The sequence below is a fragment of the Natator depressus genome, chromosome 5 (assembly GCF_965152275.1).
Source record: "Natator depressus isolate rNatDep1 chromosome 5, rNatDep2.hap1, whole genome shotgun sequence".
Classification (NCBI taxonomy): domain Eukaryota; kingdom Metazoa; phylum Chordata; order Testudines; family Cheloniidae; genus Natator; species Natator depressus.
The window spans coordinates 4,799,125-4,815,005 of record NC_134238.1 but is presented as its reverse complement, the minus strand read 5'-3'; the positions used below and the strand labels follow the sequence as shown (position 1 = coordinate 4,815,005).

Below are 15,881 nucleotides of genomic sequence, written 5' to 3'. Positions count from 1 at the left end.
GACATCTGGTCACCCTCTCTCAACCATGCAGGAAACTGATCACGAGACAGACACACTGGATCCCAAACGTGGATTCTCACTCAGTGCTTCGGAAGAAAATGAAAATTCTGTGGTCCCTGCCAATATATCCCTGGGGGAAGTTCCTTCTTGAGCCAGAGTCTGGAGACCAGCTGAATTTGTGAGTGAGCATTTCCATGGTTAGATATCTAATCCCATTTCAATCCCATTGTTCACTTCCCTCTTCTAACTCTGTCAGTAGCTCCTGGGGCAGAACACTCTGGAGAATGCTCTAACTACAGCTTTTATGGTCTGAGTTGTCTTTAGAGGCCTAAGTCTTTATTATGAGTTCTGGGTTCTCAGCACCATCAAAATCAGGCTCTAGTCATTGCTAGTGGTAGTGGGCACAACTGATATGTTTAGATACTGGGAAGCTAATGTTGTTTTAAAGAAACATATATGTCGTTACCACTGTTGCTACCCTCTCACCTCTTCCAACAGCCAGCACGGTTATTTCCAATGAAGGACGCAGGTTTCATATGTATGCTTTTTAATATCGTTAATTCTGTTACACTACACACAACCAGTAACAATGATAAATACTGCAATGGAAATGTTAAAAAAATATTATACACGTTTCATGTTTTCCAAAAAACACATTTTAAAATAAATTAATGCATAAAACTGACCGTAAAAAAAAAAAAAAAAAAATCACAACACAACGGATCTGTTTAAGGCAATACTCTACACAGACGGGAGTGGAAATACACCAGTGTGCTACAGGTTCTGAACAGGAAAGGAAAATTAAAACCCATTCTTTAGAAGATACGGGCTGACACTTCCAGAGTGGAAATAAACCAAAACTAGAAAGAAACCAAATTGCCAAGTGAAGCGTGGCATTAATATGCCTGGCTGTGCCAAATGACTAGCAGTTTCTTAACGTGGAACAAGGCCAAGCTATGAAAATCATCTCTTCTTCCTAATTAAATGATTGGTTAGGCTGAACCCTATACTTAATGCCATTTTGTATTTGGCAGTTTCAGCTACATTTCACTACACCCGAGAGCCAGACAGGGATGGATATTCATCTCTTGGTCTGAGACCAACGGAGAGGTCAGGAGTTCTCTCCATGAGAAGGAAATTCCATTTAACTGATCCAAAAAAGAGCTCAATTCCAGTGACCCACAAACACCTCCTGTCATCCGCTGCCTCAGACTTCATGCAGTGAATTGATATCTTGGGAACGCTTTGACACGGTTTTTAATGCAGAGCACAAGGTTTACCTTCAGGATGGGTCTAGACACAGTAAAGAGTTGAGCTCTCCTATACTTCTGTACTCATAAACAATGGAGATCAATACAACACTGCTGAAAGCAGAGGCCTGTTTAATTCCACAGAAGGAAAAAACACACCACTACAAACCACTGTACTCTGTGACCCATTGTACAGATACAGCCAAGGTATTTGCCATTTTGATGAATGCAAAGGCTACACACCTGCCTGGGTAGGACTCTGCCACATCAGATTAATCCTGGGTATTAATGAACCCTGCAAGTTGGCCATTTTGAGGTTAACAAATAATCTTAGTGCAAAAAAATTCCCCTCTCCTGCCACAAAATAAAAAGGAACAGTAGCCACTTTCTGCCAGCTTCTATGGGTGGATCCTCGTCAACTGTAGCGTATGCAAGAAGGGTAATGCCAGATCTCACCTATATCGACCAAATACATTTCTAGTAAGGTGCATGTCCGCAAGGTGCCGGTGGGCCTTCTGGAAGATGGCAAGAGACTTCTACACTACCCCTTTAAAGTACTTGAAGATGATTACCTATATATATGTGTATGTGTGTGTGTGTGCGCGCGTGTGTATTCAGATAAAGAAGCTTAAAAATAGAGGGGAGAAAAAAACCCAATGAATAAACTAAAACTAGTGACGGTCAACAATTTTTTGCTGCTCAACTATCTTTGCCATCTTGGATTTGGGTGGGAAAGGAGGCAGAACTGATCTGAGAGTCATTTGGATACAACAATCTATATCATTCATCACTAGTTCATATGAAGAAAACAAGGAGAGGTGTGAATGGAGGGTGTGTGCAGTATAACAAGGCTTGCAATTCTAGAGCTAACCACTGGACACGGATACCAAAGTTTACCGGTTACAACTAGTTATACGTTTACAGTTGCTGCTGCTGTTTTCTCCCCTTCTGCCCCGTTCCTTGGCTGATTCTCTGGTTTTGGGAAGCTGTAGCTGTTTCACACCATGGTCAGCATCATATCTCCTGCCCCACCCCGTCACACAGAGCACAAGGTGACTCATCTACAGTATGTACAATGAGATTTGCAAGTTGCATGTTACCGCACAGAACGACATTGCATACAAGATGACTCCTGCTTTCAGAATTCTTTAGAATGCTATTAAAATGGCGGTTCGTTTCCTTCTTTAAAAGGCTCAGTAATCCCTGCGCAAGGAGTAAAAATGGTTAAAAATGTGCAAAAAAACCTTTCCACTTCTTCTCCTTTATAGAGACTTAAGAGTTTTCATGAGAGCCTTCTAACCACGAAACTACAACCTTACCCGGAAGTCTGCTTTCCTTGCAGGGCACATCAAGATGGGTTATGACATAGCATAGCAAGTGGCTAATTGGTTGACCATTCACCATGCATCTCCATCATGGGACCTACGAATCCATGTGAATACCACCTGTGCTACTGAGAGAGGTAGGTCTGACTCCTGGAGTTCAGATCTGTGGTCAAACTTCCTCTGAATCCAAAGGGCTTTGGATCCTGTGCTCTGGTTCAGATCTGTCTCTAGTATTGCTTAAGAGAAAGCAACACCCCTCATTTGCACAGCAGCATCCTAAAAGTTGAAAGGCTTTTTGTGCATTTAATTTAAGGTCTTGATTAAAATCAGCATTTCAGAGCTGCCGGCTGCTACGCTGCAGAAAAGTAACCTCATCTGTGACTGGAACAATGTAAGGCCTCGATGTCAGGTAGGAGCCAGCTGCCAATATTGGTTGCTTAGTTTGATTCTTTAACCTTCTGCAGATGTTAGCTAACTCCTGCTTGGAACCTGCACTTGGGACTTTGCTCATGAGCCAGCAGGGCCTGGGCCAGCTGGATAGCACACAGCGCCCAGGGGAGGAAGCTCCCTGTATCACTCTAGTGACGTCTCGGATTTACTCCATGAACAGCCTGGAAGGAAGAGATGTACATCTCTTCTGCCCAAAGGGTGTTCTCATGACTCAGCCTTTGGGGCTGAGAGGAAAAGGAAAAATGAGTAGGAAACATCTCCCCTGCAGAGGAAAAACCTTAGCATGAAGGAAGGATGACAACTGCTTGTAATCCAACGTTCATTTTTTCCACTGCCTTCATAGCGAGAAATTCATTATCACATGAAAGTAATAATGACATGAGCCCACACCAAGAGCCGGATCCAAATCTCCCTGAACTCTGCGAAGTCTGGATCTGGGTCAGAACTTTGAAGGTTGGACCCATCTAACACAGAGCACAAACTTGGAATGCCAAGCCAAGTGGCTGCAGCAGCCGTTCATGGGAGAGGCGAGCAGGGTCCGTTTTAATGCTGTGCTTCTTTTATACATGGGGAAGTCAGACATGAAAGAACCACCAGCCTGAAACTCAAGGCCCTTGTATTTCGATTGGATCCTCTGCTTCTATAAAGCCAGTGGTGACTCTGCCTTACTCCATGGATGGGAGAGACCGATGTTCAGTTAGCCATTGTAACCATCACAACACATTACACAGGAGACATCCCCAGGGGACTGAGTTTGCTGGATGGAAATCAAACCTGGTTCCTGCCACTCCACCATCAGTTTGTTTGTAGGCTCTCCCTATGGCCTAATGCCCACTTTGATTTGCCAACTGCCAGGACTGGCTACACCCCCACAAGGTATTGGATGTCAATGCACCTGGGCCATTATCTGTGTGAGTTTTCAATACAAGTAATTTGCGATAGGTTGAGCAGAGACAGCTGGGAGATGGGGGACGCTAAAAGCCCAAATGCACGTCAGCTGGAAAGTAACTGGTAAAAATTGATTCCTTTATCCTTTTGGAAGGAATAGGGAGACTGAGGTGACTGGGATAGAGAGCAGGAATTCCAGTTAAATACAGTCTGGGCATCAGAACAATGCAGTATCAGGAAGAGCAGAATCAAATGAGTAACCATGGAACAAACGTCCCTACAGGGAATGGGACTTATCTCACCACTGCACCTCCTGGGAGCTTTTGTTTTTCTGGTTTCCTGTTGTGGTGGTTTCCAGTGACATGTCTGAGACAGCCACCCTGCAATAAAGGCTGCATTGTACCTTCCCCTCGCTTGATGTAATTCCACTGCTTAGATCATAATTTGTTACTATGGAAATAGCTGCGTCACAGACCAGGGACTATCAGCAACACACACTTGTTCCAAACGCAAACCCATCTTGCACTAAGGCATGTCACTAGAGGAAAAGATGGAATCGGACCTGTCACTAGCTCCCACAGGTAAATCCCACTGGATTGGGAAGATCCTGGGAGCAACTACCACCTGCGGCTGCAGGGGAAGGCTGCGACACACGTTGATGGCAAGGTGGCCAAAAGGAGCAGCCAAAATGCAGCCTGCAGCCCCCAAAGTCGCGGTGTTCTACGACTACCTTCCCTTTCAAACAAAAGTGCAGCTCCCAGGAAATCCCAGAAGTCCCCGAGTGCAATGTTCCAGCCCAATGTGATACTCTTTAGTTCGACTCATGCTGAGATCCTGCAGTCTGCACAGGCCATTGCAATCTCCTTCACTTAATCCCAATCAGCTGGCAGGCCTTTGGCCCCCCAGCAAGCGACGTTCTCAGTTGGACACAGTTCGGGTGCTGCTGTCCGATGGATGTCACAGACTCCGAGATACCAAAGAGATGGGTGCAGAGGAGAGACGCTGACACCCAGGCCCAAGGATGGTTCACTACTCTGTGTCAGCTGTGCGTGTTAGGCCTGACAAACTCACCACACCTAACACATTGTTGTCATAATCTGTATCTAAAAGTTGACATCTAAGTATACAAACTGGTAACATGCTGGTCCTGAAAATCACTGTGTGGTGTACGCACAGTAAACCGACAAAGGGCTTTATAAGACACGTGCCACAAAAGTGTTCTGAACATGTATTTGGCCTGCGGTGTTTGAGCCACGCCTGTTCCAGACAAAGGACTGAGGTTCCACTTACTTGAATGTGTCTCCAGTGTCATTTAGGCAAGATGTGACCAAAGACAAGGAAAAGGACATTTACAGACAAGGTAAATAAAGCGCTCAGGAGAGCAAGTTGGACAAGATGACACTTAATCCCAACATGGGGTTGAGACAGCACCCTCCAGGAAGCCTTCCTGCCTCTTGAAGCAGGATGAATGAACTGTAGGATGACAGCCTGGCATCTACACCACGGCAGGAGAGAGAAGCTTGGGCTGCGCTGACTTTTCAAAGAACACATTTCAAAGGTTTACTGGGGCTATAAAGACAGGGTGGGTGAACTTCAAACAATAAGTAATTGAAGGAACTGATTGGGTATAATATCATTGTATTGTAAAAGTGTAGCAAGCAAGGTCTTTCAGGAAAGCCTGTGACACACTGGTGATTAATATCAGTGTGAAATGTATTCATTAGCACTACATGAGGGATTATGGATATTCACCGCCATTATCCTTTAAAGTCTGGGACCAAACACAGGGAGAAACAGGTTTTCTCCCGGAAAGGAGGGAAGGTATCTGCCTGTTTCCAATGCAAATTAAGTATTATAGAATCAAAACAACGGAAGTCCTATTTACATTTGAATCAGAGACTGCATGGGAAGTCAACTGGAAGGGAAGACCAGCATGGAGCCTTCCCACCTCTTGTAACAGGGTCAATGAATTCTGGGAGAAAGCAGCAGAAACAGGAAGCCATCCTGGTAGCCACCACAGAATGTTGGATCCTTCAACCAAAGCAGCTGAAGTCCCCGAGAAACCTGCTTAGGGAAAGACTGTAACTTGCTGAAGTTCAGTTTCAGTCTCAGAAGCACATTTTTACTTTCGTTTGCTTGTAACACTGAAAACTATGACTTTTTGTTTAATACACGTGTTTTACTTCTTCTATAAATCCAGTTTAGTGCTATGATTGAAAGAAGAGTGTTTGTGAAACCCCAGTTAAATCGATGGGCTGCTCTTTAAAGGAGCAATGAACAATAACATCTGTGTGTCCAGTGAGAGGGCTGGACACTGCAGGGGAACGTCTCTAGGGAACTCGGGAGCTGGGATTTGCTGTTGTTACCTGTAAGGCCAGGTTTGGACTGGCAGAGTCCTGAAGAGTTTGCTGGCAAGGCAGACAAGCTGGTGTGTCAGTTGTCACACAGCTTAGCAATAGGCAGACTCACACTTGTGGAGGCTAAGAGGGGTATCACAGTAACTCATAATTCTGGGGACCGCAGCAAATTGCCACCCTGGTGTAGTGGACACTACAGGGCAGACAATGTGGGGAACATTTGGGACTGGAGGGTGTTGGGGGTCACCCTGCAAAAAGTAGCTGGGCACTGGAAGCCAGGGTATAACCTGCAAGCTTGTAGGCTGGCTGTTGGGATCAGGGTTGTCAAACACAGCTTTGAAGGCCCCCAGCGTCGCAGGGCAGATGGTGACATAACCCCCCCCAGAGACGTGGTTTCACATTTTTTGGAAACTGCCTTTATCACTGCAACTTACCTTACATAACACAAAGGAATGGGCTTAACGTTTGAGCTTCAGGTACCAGCTGCGCACACCGAGCCCCACAGAAAAGAGCAGGGGCCCGTATCCTGTCTGTCAGAAATGCTCCCCTGTTAGTTTGTTGTAGACTGTTCCAGTTCACAGTGCTTTTAGGCTAAGCCACTGGCCTTTCTGGGTCTGGATTTGTCTGGTTATGAACGCTATCCCTGCTGTGTTCACATTCGCCGTTCTGGGAACACAGGCCTGCTTGCCTGATGAGACGCAGTTCAGAGTCTGAAGCAAACCCTCAGACGCAGGGAATCGCGGCGTGAAAGAGGCCGTGCTTTCAGCGAAGGCGAGCAACAGAGTCGCTATCTCCCAGTGCCACTACGCCCTCCCACGAGGGGGGCACACAGGCCTCAGCACCAGCAACTGACTGACTTCGATAGGAGTTATGGACTCGGCACTGCGTGAGCTTGTAACGTACCACACCACACCCGCACCCCAGCGGACCTTTACAGTTACTACCCTCCTCTAGGCTCCTATATCACAAAAATCTAAACAATGTAACCCATACTGCCCTCCCCAAGGCCCTGCCTGGGAATCTCCATACACTGCTCTATTTATACAGGGGCCAAGGGCAGGAGAAAGAAAAGCACTCTCCTGAATCCTGGTGTCCGCTCTGAAGGGAAGTCAGGGGTGGCGCAAGGATGAGTTAACTTTGAGTCAAATGCCGGGCATACGGCAATGGCCCGTATGTGTTGCATCAAGCAATGCTCAGATGACAAGGCAAATTGACTTCTGCGTAGCAGCGGCCATATTCAGTGTGGGTTTGGAGGAAGAATGGAAGGTGAAGGGAGTGCCCAGAGAGCGAGAGCGAGCAAGCCTGAAAGCCAAGAGAGGGAGGAAAGTTTTAATTTATACTTTAAATTGTTACGTGCACAGAAAAAACAACACAGGAAGCTTCCCATGGAAACTCCCTCACAGATCAGATCTGCTGCTGTGCTGCTCATTTCCACCATTTGGTCAATTCATCCAACTTGACCTCCCCCACGCCGGTACATCCACGTGCCCTCTTCCGTGCCTTCATCCTGCTGACGATGGACAGCGCTGCCGGGCTCTCGGACATGCTCCCACATTCAACACAGCTGGAGCAGCAGTAGCCAAGGCCTGGGCAGCCAGCTGTGCGAGTGCCAGCTGCTCCATAACCAGGAAAGGCACCCCTGCCAAACAGCTCTCCCCAGTGTGGTTTTATCTCGATTAGCCTCCACCCTGAGGCCTTCTGGCACATTGCAACATCAGAAGCCGCTACATAAAGGGACGGGGAGCTGCACTGCTGCTCTTTGTGGATTTGGATTTTTAAAAGAAATCTGACAGTTTTAAATTCACCCGTCATCTCTAGCACCTTTCGCCAAAGGATCCTAAAGCACCCGACAACGATAAATGCAGCCTCACCACCCCTGTAAGATAGAATTATAGCCCTGGACAGAGGCAAGGTCACAGCAAGTGTGTAGCAGAGGTCAGGACACCACTCTGCTCATTAAGATTATTAGCGGATTTTCTGTAGTTAGCATCTTTCATCCCCCATTGGCTTTCGGGTTGGTTTCCGGTGCGTGCGCAGCAAGCAAGATTTGCATCGTGCCTGTAACAGCCCCTTACTGAAGCAGATTAGTTTGGACAACCAGGACCTGCCCTAAACTAAGAAGGCACTTGGCAGCACCCCCAATCACTGCCTCCTTTTCTCCTCCCACCAACTCACCTGGCGCTCATCTGGGTCCTGTCCTCTTTCAAAAGCTTCTTCCTCGTTTCTGCTCAGTCACGTACAGCAGCAGCTTATTTATCAAACCTCCCAGACTCCTTTGCACTAGCTGCAATGGGACCTCAGAACAGGTGCCACAACCACCATGACACAAGGATTCTGGGGAGCAACTGAGCTATGAAGGTGCAAGCCGGGATGCAGCTGAAGAGAAGCCAACACCCCCTCTGGGATGGGGGAGTTGGAGGGCAGATACAGAAGCTGAAGAGAAGCAGTCTGGCCTACCCTGTGGGTAAGCCCAACTAGCCCAGTGCTATTCTGGCAAGTCCAGTCAGTGGGGACACTGCTTCACTGCTACCCCTGCCAGACCTATTTATTCAGGCTCTAGGCAGGCACAGACAAGACAGCCAAAGTAGCACATCAGACCCAAAGGCACGTGGGCTGACAGAATAAATACGCTGGCAAAAAGGGCAGAGGAAGAGATTACAGAGACGAGCCTAGCTGGAGGATACTACATCTAAAATACAATCCAGATAAGTAATGGGGCAAGCAACATACGTCAGAGAAGGACTCGGCGGGTTCTCCCTCCGTGAGGATTGGCTTCATAGTTGGGAAAACATCTCATCAGACAAGCTTAGGGCCAGTGGCCTAGTTAGATGACATCAAGCTTCCTTCCTTCCAAAGATCTCCATACACGTACCTGCAACATGGAAAAAGGGCACCAGGAGGACTGAAGCAGGGCTACTCGCTAGTGGACCAGGAAGCCCCCTCCGCTCCATTTTCCAGTGTGCAGTGCTAAGTTAGTGCAGTGGTTGAGAAGCTTGAGAGTCAAGCTCATTACAAGATGACAGCAGTTTGTCAATCAGCTAAGATTCCCTCTCTCCCCCCACAGCTCAACTTGACTCCCCTGCCCTCCCTTCCTGACTCCAAAAGATTTCTCCACCTTTTTACTGCTTCTAAAAACCCTAAGACTTCCTGTCACACCCCCTCTTCCTTTTGAGATGGTATTTGGCTCCTCTCCAGAGCTTCATAATGCTGCTCTGATCAATAGCCTCTACAGTGCTCCTAGACCCTGATGGTCCAGGGCACTGGACATGGAGATCCTCAGAATAGGATTGCCAACTCTGACTGAAGCTATTCCAGGAGATTCCACCCTCCCCCCCCCCAACCTGACAATGTCATTTTCTTAAAATATCCAATTAAAATCTCCCAAATTGTTTTCAGTAGTCACTGGGCAATTGATGCCGATTCCAGGCCAATCCTGGAAGGTTGGCAACCCTACTTCAGACTATGTGACAGTTCAGTGCATCAACTGAATTCTTCTGCATGATCACTTTTGGTGGCATTTAAGTGGAAGAAGAGTCAGACTAGAATGAATCTGAATCATCCCATTTTGGACACTATATTGCAAGACATTGTGCTAATGCAAGATAACTTGGTCCCAACCGGCCCTGCATCCAGTCACATACTAGGATATACAGGTGCTCAGATACAAGGATGATCAGTATAGGTGACTCACAAATACTGAGGGTAGACAGAACTTTACAGTGGGTTGGTTGAGTATATATTCCTTCAAAGGGAGCAATGCACAACACACAGACTGTTACTCGCTCATCCCAGTGTGGCAGAAATGTAGAGATTCCCTATTTATGGTCTTCGGAAACAGGGCAGTCTTCATCCCAGACGGCGAGCCAAATCTGTACGCTGAGGCCTCACATACTCGAGTCAATATGGAAGTTAACACCTGATAGACAGGAAGGGTTGTGATCAAATTCCGTTGTTTTATGGTGACAAATTAAGAATCCCAATATGCATCAAGCAGAGGGGCTTTGATTTTAGAGGCATCAAGTGGACATAAATTTGTGGGGCCCAAGAGTCAATATAAGAGAATTTTCCAAATTGTCAGGCAAACAGCATCTGCGTGATAATTTCAGCAAATGGGGACACAGGCTTTCGCCCTGTGTGGAGTTGTAATGTGGCCCTCGAGGGTTTGGGATTGGAAGATGGGACTTTTGATAAAGTCAGACTCTTCTTGAGAATGCCAGGTGGTTTAGTGGGACTAGTCACCTTGAAATAAGGGATGCATCGGGATATCAAGTGCTCTCGTTCAAGCAGTCTGCTGGCACGAGAACACTCTGGCAGGTTTATGAATGTGTTCTCCAGCTGAAGTGGAAAGTGAGGGACATCCTCCTGTTTCTTCCCTCGTCTCCTGGGGCTGAGAAACAGCACCACAGAATCACCAGGTACACTGCCAGGAACTGTTGGCATAGTTTAATCCCCTTTGAGTGGCATGAGATAAGAGAAACCATCCACTGAACCCAAAGTCTGGGGCATGAGGCCATGTAGGGAGAGCCAGGCTTAACTAGCCACTTTTCAGATTAATACCCCTCCCCAACCTTCCACCATAGTTTTTTTTTTTCTCTCTCTTTTTTTTTTTTAAAGCAACAAGTTCATATTCTGCACAAGAAACTGTAGTGGAGCAGGATTATTGGTCAACTTTCTATAATAGCCACGTGTGCATTTTCTCAATGCATTTCCTGAATCCAACCCTACATTGATAACTGCTTTTCTTTCTACCCTGTCTAGTTTATCCCCCTGGTGAAATACATGGACACAAAGCATAGAGTGAGGAGAAGCCAAAAGTTTCCATTTTATGGATCTGTACTGATCATGCTAAGCCAGCTGTTTGTGCAATCCAAACCCCTTTGCGAATGGGGAAAGAAACAAACTCAGCATGTGATTTCCTTACATCTGTAGAAAGCACCCGTCATGGAGCATGGTTTGTAGATCCCATGAAAGTACTTGTAGTGTAATTAATATTTAAACATAGTCTTCACTCCCTCCTATCTTCCCCAAACACTGAGCATCTCTCTCACGCAGATCCTAAAGGGTTAAATTGGAAGCATGTGCTTATTTCACAGCCTAAAAGGTGGGGTGTGTGTGTGTGTGTGCTGGGGGTGGAGTGGGGTGGACATTTGGGGCGGGAGGCTGAAAAAAATTTAAACCAGAAGAAATAAAAGCATTTGTTCCTGCTAACTTGGGGCAACAGTCATCACATCAGCAGGTGAGGTCTCTTCTTTAATATGGTGGGGCAGCCTATGAAGACTATTAATCCCAGCATGCAGTGCTCCATCTTGATCTGCATACAAGCTCATGCTCGGTACAAGGACAGGGGCTTTGCATGCCGGGACCTGTAGTCTGGCACAGGCCATGCCATGCCATTGTATTTAAATACAAAGTAGGTGCAGAGTTCTGGGGCACCAGACCCCTTACAGGCAATGCTCCCAGTTGGGCAAAATTTGAGCAGCTGTGCTTGACATGATGAACACTGCCCCAGAGGATGAATATGATGAAGATGTTGGTGTTCATATGAATACTACACTATGTAGTCCCAGTCTATAAAGTTTTAGTCAGCAGTCTGAAAGCCTGTATTAATATAGCCCTTTAAAGGGACACTGTCAAATAATTTTAGTTCAGAATTTGACCTTTTTTTTTTTTGGGTAAGATTTAGCCACATTCCCCACTCATTATGCCCAAGAATCAAAAGCCAGCTTGTTTTGTGAGAGCTCCTCTTCTGCCTAGTTATTCCCAAAGTGGAGCATCATTTCTGCTAGCATCATAGATGAAATGGGCACACAATGGCTGACGATTTGTGCTTCTCTAGAAACGTTTGGGAAAACTTCCACCTCAACAGTTGCCAAGTGATTAAAAAGGGCTAGATCAATAGGGGAATATTTGGTTTCCAAAAGTCTCGGAGGATTTGCAAAGGGCAGTTAGCACTTACAGATGTAAAGTGCTATAAACAACAGCAACTTATCCTCACAATGTCCTGTGAGGTAGGTAAGTATTCTGCCGTTTTACAGATTGGGAAAACACAGTTTAAGTGATTTGCTCAAGGCCACCCCAGCGAGTGGTGGAGCTGGGATCTAGAACCTAGGAGCCCCTGTGCTCTAATCCTGTGCTCTGACCACTAGATTATGCAGCATCTTGCCATACACAGAGTAAAAGCCAACAACGATTAAAGCTATTAAAAGCAGCTGACAGTGTCCTTTTAAAGATTCAGTTGACTGCATCTAACTTTTACGCAAGGATTTTATATACTCCAGGAAGATGAAATTTAAGCATATGTGTTGCATTCTGAAGAAATTCCCAGAAGAAGTTTAAACTGGAAAAATGGTTTCGTTTTCCTCCAATATTTTCATCACCAAAACCTGAAGCAAGCACTAAAAGCAAGGCTGGTAGTCTTTGTCCCTCCTGACAAAGCAGAAGAATATGCAGTTTCCTGAACACGTACAGCGTTGTGCAAAGACAACTGTTCCTTCACCACTGGCACCGCCGTAACGCAAGCTACGGCTGGCTCAGAACAGGGCAGAGGTGGGATGACAGCAGTTTCCCTTGTGCGTCTCATGATGGGAACCTGCTCAATCCTCTTGTTGCTGGAAATTGCCTATCCTGCTAACGTATGGCAACACTAAATGCACAGACGTACAGTGTCGGTAAATCTCTTCTGTAGGAACTAAGAGGCTCAAAGTCAAGATAACATGAACCTCTGTGTACTGTAAAAACCATGTGCTTTCTTCAACTCGCTTTTTTGGTACGGATGCTAAGACTGTATCATTATGATTCTTCTTAGGTATATACATATTTTTTACTAAAATGGACAAGGACTGTGATTTTTGCCAGCAGCTGGGCCCCAAAAATTCCCCTTAAACATTGGAGGCAAAACCCAATAAATATGACTGGATTGAATTAATGGATATGGTATGTTTACTCCTGGGAGTAAAATGAATCCAGGAGGGGCATGGATGGATTGTGAACAGAATTGTATCTGTTTGGTGCTAATCTCATATGGAAATAACAGTAGGTTACATCAGATCTGTGACATGACAGTCCAAGTAAAGTTTGGTATTAACCCAGAATGAAATGCCACTTACATGTTCTGTTTGTGTGTAACTGATTCCTAGGGTATATTAATCCTTGCCAGCAGCACTGCCATAGTCTAGAATACTCCACTCTGTTCCTATTCATGTACAATTTTGGTTGGCACAAACTGATCAGTTTCAGTGAATGAATTAAAAATTGACCTTTCCCCAGGTTAGAAAGACCTTACATCTTAGACTCAGTTGAACTCACAGTTGGATTAGTTGTGACGGATAGGATTAACTGCAGCCACATCTGATCCTTCTCAATCCAGTACATCCACCTTACAAACCATACCCAGAGCCTGCCCAGACCCAGGGATCACTGGACCCGTTTGCATTAGCTTCCCAGACCAGCCGATTGCTCAGGCTCCAGCGTGGCACTTGGAGCAGCTTATGTCTGTTAACCATAGCTTAAAATAACTCATCAATCAATCATAAAATGGAGTTTTGGTTTCTCCTGGCTCCATGAACACAAAGAGGTGCACGTCCTACCATAGGAGGAAGCAATGGCTGTTAAGTTTTACAGTTATAGTGGAAAGCACTGATCACTGCCTGCCGTCCTCATTACTGGATGTGGCAGGCGGTGGAGGAGGTGGCTTGGCAGCACATGCAGGTGGGGTTGACTGATTTAGGGGGGATTAGGTCGAGGTCCTCATCATCTGGGATCTCATCTAACCGATAGCCATCCTTTAGCAGCTGGATGTTCAAGTCTTGGTTGATCTGCTGCAGACAAAGAGACAAACAGTCAAATACTTGAGACTCCCTGCCCCCCAATAGTGCAGAATGGGAGGATGTTTCCTGAACATGTGACATATTTGCCTTCCATTCCCAGCTGCTAAACATCCCAGCAGTGAAAAATATTCCACCAGAGTCACAGCTGCATCCCCAGGTGCCACACCCTTTCAATTCCCTCTCAACTCAAACAAGAGGCCTGGAACGCTTCCAAATGCCCTCCGCCCACCACCACTGGACCAAAGCAGACTTCCTTCCCAGCTGTCAGGAGTTCAATTCCAGACCCCTTTTCTGCTGCTGAAAGCCTCTCGCTTTCCCTGCCTCACCGGGTACGCCTACACTGGAGTGGGAGCGTGATTCCCAGCTGGGGCAGATATACACATACTAGCTTTGATCGAGGGAGGGTGCTAAAGAGAACAGTGTAGCCGCAGCAGCACGACTGGTGGCTTGGTTAGCTGCCCGAGTACGTTCTCTAGGGTCTTGGACAGGCTTATGCGCGGGTGGCTGGCCCGTGCTGCTGCCGCTACGCTGCTATTTTTAGTGTGCTAGCTCGATCATCAAAGCCAGTGCATATGTCTCCTCGAGCTGGAAATTACTCCAGCAGCTGCAGCGTAGAGGCAGTCAGAGGCTATGTCTAAACTACCGCCAGATCGACGCTCCGGCGATCGATGCACCGGGGGTTGATTTAGCAGGTCTAGTGAAGACTCGCCAAATCGACCGCAGATTGCTCTCTGGTCAACACCGGTACTCCACTACGAACGAGAAGAGTAAGGGAAGTCGACAGGAGAGTGTCTCCCATCGACCCAGTGCAGTGTAGACACCGCAGTAAGTCGACTTAAGCTACGTAGCTGGAGTAGTGTAACTTAGGTCAATTTACTGCGGTAGTGTAGACATAGCCAGAGTGATAAGTGGCCACGTGAACTTATCAAGTCTCGTGCATTACTTTAAGAGCTCCTGAGCTTCGAACATCAAACGTGGGCCCCAGCACAGGGCTGGCTGCCTGGCAAACTGCATGGCGAGGGCAGGGAGCTCTGCACAACGAGAGAGCTGCTAATTGAGGCTGCACGATGCCACTGTATATTTTTTTCTTGGAGGAAGGGAAAAAAAGGATGAGAGGGAGGATGGCTGCCAGTGGAAAGAACTCTACTCAGTGCAATTCTGGTCCACCTGTTGGCAAGGGGGTTGCCCCCTCTGGTTCGTTAGTGCAGAGTTTAATTCTAAAATGTACCATTAAAATAAGAGTTTCCGAGGGAGATGTCCTCCTAACCCTGCTTTTAACAAAAGTTTTTTTTATTTAAAAAAGGGGGGGCTTATTGCTCAGAGCTTGCCAAGTATGAACCGAGAGTGAGTCCCCGAAGCCAACATGCGTACACGACGAGTACTGTCTCACAAGTGCACCACTCTTTAGACAAGTATGTTTGAGTTTCTCATGCAGCAATAAGGAGCCAATATTTATACTGCACCTTTCACAAATAGTTACATGAACTATGCACAGGGGTTTATTGCAGCCATCTCTACGTGCAGCCATGTTGTGGGACAAACCGCTCTTCTTTACCAATGCACAAAAGCAATGTACAGCAGCTTAGGCCAGCAAGTGAAGAATATTGTATCGAACTGAAACTCCAGGAGATGCTTACAATAAGGAGAGCTGGAATTGGGCCAGGACACCAGGACTCAATCCTCACCTCTTTAAGAGAGTGCGGGGGAGACCTTCTTTTTTACATCTCAGATCTTGACTATGCAGGGAAATTGATCGAAACAGCTCCCAATGTGGAGATGCTGATT

At 46.5% G+C, this 15,881-nt stretch overlaps 1 protein-coding gene across 3 annotated transcripts in view; it reads right to left on the bottom strand.

Annotated features, from left to right (window-relative positions):
• Positions 1 to 517: 517 nt before the first annotated feature.
• FAM219A (family with sequence similarity 219 member A) overlaps positions 518 to 15,881 on the bottom strand; it is a 139,251-nt gene continuing 123,887 nt past the window's right edge. For 2 of the 3 annotated variants that reach the window (XM_074952264.1, XM_074952266.1), the window contains exon 6: positions 518 to 14,087. In XM_074952264.1, coding sequence (XP_074808365.1) covers positions 13,929 to 14,087 — 159 coding nt within the window. In that variant the 3' untranslated portion in view covers positions 518 to 13,928. The remainder of the gene's footprint in view (positions 14,088 to 15,881) is intronic. The other variant, XM_074952265.1, reaches the window with a different exon arrangement.